General features: G+C 45.1%; 1 protein-coding gene across 1 annotated transcript; it reads left to right on the plus strand.

Annotated features, from left to right (window-relative positions):
* The first annotated feature begins 3,405 nt into the window (after positions 1–3,405).
* Positions 3,406–5,218, plus strand: LOC130200916 (NXPE family member 3-like). Its single transcript, XM_056425489.1, has 3 exons — positions 3,406–3,499; positions 4,281–4,484; positions 4,567–5,218. The coding sequence occupies exons 1-3, from the start codon at positions 3,406–3,408 to the stop codon at positions 5,118–5,120; spliced, it is 852 nt and encodes a 283-aa protein (XP_056281464.1). The 3' UTR covers positions 5,121–5,218.
* The last annotated feature ends 1,200 nt before the right edge of the window (positions 5,219–6,418 follow it).

Genomic DNA, 6,418 nt, shown 5'->3' on the forward strand with positions numbered 1-6,418 from the left:
CCCTTTAGGTTGAGTTTCCCTGGGGTCCGTGTGAGTGGGGAGGGGGCTAGGAAGAAAAAAAGGGGGCCAGCATGAAGTAAAAGGGAAAAGTTGAAGGGGGAAAGGCCTCACGAATTTTAAAATTGCTCCAAGGAGAAAACCAAAATTTTTTGTTTCCTGAAAGGAAGGGAATTTTCCTTCCCTGCCCCAAGGGTGCGGGGTTTATATTTATTAAGAATAGCAACAGAGCATCTTGGACGATTTTTCTTTTTCAGGATTGGTGCTGCAGTTACGTTGATGTGTGTTAAAGTAAAGTAATTTGTTTTTGTTGTTGTGCAAAGCATAAATAAAGGTAAAGGTTTTCTAAAAATAGAAATAAATAAATAATCTCTCTCTCTCTCTCTCTCTCTCTCTCTCTGTTTCCAGACTAAGCAACCCCCCCCTCCCCGAGTCTCCTCTCCCACCTGACCACGGCTTGCAGCTTCTGCTCCTTCCAGCAGCTGACCCCCAGGGCAGCTCTGGAGGAGCACCTCCTCCTAGCCTCCTCCTCCTGGCTAAACTTACCTCCAAACTCCTCTTCAGCTCTGATCTCCTTGCAGCAGATGAGTGGCAGCGGGCCCAGCAGCAGCTTCACCATCCTCCCGGGGAGGAGAGAGGCGGAATGGTGGCGTGTCGGGATCAGCTGGAGGTCCTCCTCATGAAACCTCTGACCACCAGGAGTCCGTCGTCCCAGGAAGTCCGGGGGACTTCCTGCTCGCACGCCAGCTGCACAACAGGGCCGCTGGGCCGGGGTGTTGCCCGGGGCAGGTTGTGAATCCACCTGAACCTGAGCTTGGCCAGCTACTCGGCGTCTTCTCTTTGCTCTGGGAAGAAGAGCTGACGGCTCAGGTGGAGGTGGCCCGGAGGCGAGTTTTAATATTCATGTGTTGCTGCTGCAGGTCAGAGATATTTACATATTTTGTTGGCACATTTTGCCCCACTGTCTGAACTCAGAGGCATTTCAAAATAAATTGGGGCACTTTTTTGAAACTTGTGAAATAACATTTAACCTTTGTTCAAAATAATAAATATACTTGATTTTGTTCTGGGGTGGCAAAGTTTGGACAAAAGCGCAGCAGGAAGGGTTTCTCAAAAACAAGGTTGTTACTAGGATCGAGCAGGAACAGAGACAACAACACGATCAGACAACGAACAAGCAGAAAGACACCGACTAAATACACTGGGAGCAGAGACACAGGTGGAGACAATCAGGTTGAAACAGACAAGCACAGGGAAGAAGAGCAGGGGAACAGAGGAAACGAGACGAGGGACTTCAAAATAAAACAGGAAACACTGCATATCCTAACATATTTGGGCTTGAACTTGTGAGGCAATTATCAAAAAATGGCAATAATAAGATTATTAGTCAATAACTAAGACTTCACTAGGCATTAACTGACTATTAGGCATTAATAAGACTATGAGGCAATAATAAGAACTATTGGACAATAATAAGACTATTAGGCAGTAGTCTACAGATTCAAAAGAAGTGTTTCTTGTTAGATTTTTTAAACAAAAAAACAACATAAAACATTTCAAAACAGACAATCATATTCAATGTATTCTTATTTCTTTGCGGATATTTGTTATACATTTCTTTAAACAATTATTAACAATTATAACTTATTTCTAGTCTAGACATTCCAAAAGTTTTTGAGATTTTATAAATCAGACTCATATTCAATTTTATTATTTATTTATGGTTATTTCTTGTTGTACATATATTAATTTGGTATATTTAATAAGGGATGTGCACATTAATAAAAAGCCATCCAGTGTTAATAGTTTGACGGAAGTTTCCAATGAAAGGCCCACACACATATTGGGAAATATGACACAGTAGCTAAAGTTATAAAAGCGTAACTTAAAATAAACAACAACCTCTACATACTCCTTAATTGTTAGACAGGCTCGGGATTATTAATGTTGGTTGTGTAGGTTGTGAGTTGGTCAGCTTGTTCACGCTAAAATGAGCAGATTACATGAAATCTTGACAAATATAATGGATGAAAACACTCTAGAGGGTTTGGTTCATCGTGGAGCACGTCAACAACGGTGCAGAACTTCCAAGAGCATGCGTCTTCCATAAATGTGACAGAATGTAGCAAGTCTGATTCACGTTATCACTGGCGATTGATATTGAGTGAACTAGTTTTATCAATCAGGTGACTCTGGTCCACTAATTGTGAGGCCATCTCGAGTGCCTGAAACGGCTTGTCCAGAGAACCGGACAGGATTTACTCAGGAGCCTCTTCTTCACGCTCAGGCGCTCTCTGAAACCACCGTCCTGTAACGTCTGCCTCCGGCAATCGGGCCGATGTGCCTTCTACGGACCTCGGGGACGGGGAGCCGTGGTTCTGCTACAAGCCAAAGAACACAGAGCTGGTGATGCCAGGATCAACCTTTTAGCTGATGGAGTACACGACCACACGAATCAAGGCCCAGGAGTGTGAAAGCTCTTCCAAGGTGAGGCGAAAGAGGCATATGTTGACCCTGAAGAGCTTTAAATGTAAGGATCAAACAAAATAGTTGACCCATTGACCCATTGACTCCATTGACCCATTGGCCCGATTGATCCATTGGTATTGACTCATTGACTCATTGACCCATTGACCCATTAAAATACCATTGACCCATTGAACCGCCGCCCATTGACCCATTGATCCCATTGGCCCATTGATCCATTGACTCATTGACCCATTGACCCATTAATACCATTGACCCATTGGCCCATTGATCCATTGACCCATTGGCCCATTGACCCATTGATCCATTGGCCCATTGACTCATTGACCCATTGTACCATTGACCCATTGAACCATTGGCCCATTGACCCATTGATCCATTGGCCCATTGATCCATTGACTCATTGACTCATTGACCCATTGACCCATTGTACCATTGACCCATTGACCCATTGAACCATTGGCCCATTGGTCATTGACCCATTGAACCATTGGCCCATTGACCCATTGGCCCATTGACCCATTGAACCATTGGCCCACTTACCCATTGACACATTGAACCATTGGCCCATTGGACCATTGGTCCATTGATCCATTGGTTGATTGTTCCATTGATCCATTGACCCATTGGCCCAGTGTTCCATTGACTCATTGACCCATTATCCCATTGACCCATTTAACCATTGAACCATTGACCCATTGATCAATTGGCTCATTGAACCATTGACCCATTGGCGTATTGAACCATTGAGTCATTGACCCATTGGCTCATTGACCCATTGGCCCATTGATCCATTGTTTCTATGAAGGTAAAATACATTCCCAGTACGGTTAATTGGTTAATCAGCTTTCCAGCATAAAGCAGCTGCCTGTTGCGTCTGATCAAATGTATGTTCTTAATGTTGTCGTGTATTTCTGAGATATGTTGTCTGTGCTTTTCCTCAGAGGTCTTAACTTGAAAGTCTTCATTCGGACTTCTGGACCTTCTAATGTCACCGTGTTGCCACAGAAAGAAGGTAAAGAGACTCACAGATGCAAACACACAGACTCACAAATGCTCGCAGAACGATTCATAAATACATTCAGTGCACACATAAATAAATTACGATTTGCTTTTGGATCGCACTGCATTTGTGAATCTTTGTGTTTGCATTTGTGAGTCTTTGTGTTTGCATTTGTGAGTCTCTCTGTGTGCATTTTCAATTATTGAGACTGATCTGACTCCACATCGATGTCCAAGTGTCCTTGAGCAAGACACAGAAACCCCCGGGCGCTTCACTTGCAGACCACTGCTCCTTAATAAATAAGGATGGGTCAAATGTAGAGAATAACTTTTATTTCTATCTCGATGAATTTGTTGTGGTTCACTCATACGTACGAAGAAAGGTAAGAAAGCTCAAGAAAAAGCATACCTCATTCTTCCGAGCAGCATTCTTCTGAAGAGAGATGAACAGTAATCAGTCCAATTTGGAAAAGAGTGCTGGGATTATGGAGCATGAGGCTAACAGTTAGGAATGTGGCTTCAGCTTTTAACAGTGTTCCTCGTCTCTCAGGAGTAAGAGATAGAACACAATAATCCTTAGTCTTATATAGCGCTTCTCTTAGTACCCAAAGTCGCTTTACAAAGTCCAGAGTCCAGTCGTCATACATACACACAGTCATACGGGTGGTGGTAAGCTACATCAGTAGCCACAGCTGCCCTGGGGCAGACTGACAGAAGCTAGGGTTAGGGTTAGTACCTTGGTTTTGGTCTTTTCATGGGACAAACCCACCTGTATTCTTTTACCTCCCTCTCAGGTCAACTGATGGTGAAGAGCAGCACCATGACATCTGGACCTTCTGGTTATTACTACGGGGGTTTGTGGCGAGCGCTAAGTGGCCCCCCAGTTCGCCAGTTCAACCAGTCTTCCATCGCTGCGTGTCTGAAGGGCAAGGCGGTCCACATCTATGGAGACTCCACCATCAGGCAGTGGTTTCACTTCCTCAAGGCGGCCCTACCAGGTAGCCGATCCTCACGGATGTCATGCAACCGTTTGGTTTTGTTCCCACAAAGCTAAACGTGTTCCCCCTGTCATACTTTCAGATCTCAAGGAGTTTGACCTGAACAGCCCAAAACAAGCTGGACCGTACATCTTATTGGACTATGGACACAACATCTTAGTGAAGTTCCGCTTCCACGGCCCTCCCATCCGGATCGGCTCCATCTTAACCAGCCAACTTCATTACATCGCCAATGAGCTAGATGACTTAATCGGAGGCCCTGAAACAGTCGTAGCTTTTTGCATCTGGGCTCACTTCCCCTCTTTCCCCATGGAGATCTACATCCGGCGGCTGCAGAGCATCCGCAGGGCGGTGGTGCGGCTGCTGAACAGGGCTCCGGACACGCTGGTCGTCATCCGGACCGGGAACCCCAAAATTTTGACACTTTCCGTGTCGATAAGCAACAGCGACTGGGTCTCGCTGCAGTGCGACAAGGTGCTCAGAGCCGTGTTCAGAGGACTGAACGTTCATCTGATCGATGCCTGGGAGATGAGCCTGGCCCACCACCTGCCGCATAACCTCCACCCGCCACCTCCTATCATTGAGAACATGGTAAACCAGCTCTTGTCCTATGTATGTCCCCAGAAGGACGGCTAAATGTTTGTCTCTTGGGGAGTTGAATGTGATGTCGGCACACGTTGAGTTCAAGAAATACTCTCAAGCTCTGTAATAAATATGCAAATAACATAAATCCATCCTCCGCACTTCTTAAGCACACTACTTACCGCTGTATATCTCTGTAATAGGTTTGTGGATGTCACATGTGGTTTCCCCCCCCAAGCACCTAAGGATGAGCACACAAGGATGATATTTGGTAATATCTTTTATTCCACTGCAGACTGCCTCTGCTCTGCTCCCTCGTGCCTCCACCCCTATGCCACCTCATATAGGGCAGAGACGCTCATCAGCTGATCCTCCCCAGCTGAGGCCAATTAGGCCTCTCCCCGCATCTGCAGGGGCTCATTAACGGCCCTCCAAACAGACTCTAGGTCAGCTACTGGATTGAAAAAGAGCAAAATCTCCAAGGGAGAGAAGTTGCCAGGAAGCTTTGGATGTTGTGAGACGACAGCGGCCACTTCCTGTTGTATCGGTGTCCCGACTCGGACTCAGTCCAAGTCAATGGATTCAAGATGGCCGACTAATAGGATCGATCCCGGCTGCAGACACGCCAACGTTAGGAGGGAGAGGAGAGGAGGGGAGACAGGGCTAAGATAAGGAAGGAAAGTAAACATAAGGAACTAGAACGGGCACTCGGTAGAGCGCATACCTTCGCATATCACAAGATTGGGCATTGAATTATGAACATTTTGGCATTAGTTGCATGCCAATTGGACAAAAATGTATCGTGCTATGGTAAAAAAAAGATGTTGACCTTTCCATGACCTTGACCTTGACCTTTGACCCGATTGATCCCAAAATCTAATCAAATGGTCCCCGGATAATAACCAATCATCCCACCAAATTCCATGTGATTCAAGAAGATTTGACCTGTTCATGACCTTTGACCTTGACCTTTGACCCGATCGATCCCAAAATCGAATCAACTGGTCCCCGGATAATAAACAATCATCCCACCAAATTTCATGCGATTCGGTTCAATACTTTTTAAGTTCTGTGAACGATTTTGACCTGTTCATGACCTTTGACCTTGACCTTTGACCCGATCGATCCCAAAATCTAATCAACTGGTCCCCGGATAATAAACAATCATCCCACCAAATTTCATGCGATTCGGTTCAATACTTTTTTAGTTTTGCGAATAACACGCATACAAATAAATAAATAAATAAATAAATAAATACACGGCGATCAAAACATAACCTTCCGGCATTTTCAATGCGAAGGTAATAAAGAGGGAGACGTTTGATGGCAAGGACAGGAAGGAGTAGAGAAGA

The sequence above is a fragment of the Pseudoliparis swirei genome, chromosome 10 (assembly GCF_029220125.1).
Source record: "Pseudoliparis swirei isolate HS2019 ecotype Mariana Trench chromosome 10, NWPU_hadal_v1, whole genome shotgun sequence".
In the NCBI taxonomy this organism is placed as follows: Eukaryota; Metazoa; Chordata; class Actinopteri; order Perciformes; family Liparidae; genus Pseudoliparis; species Pseudoliparis swirei.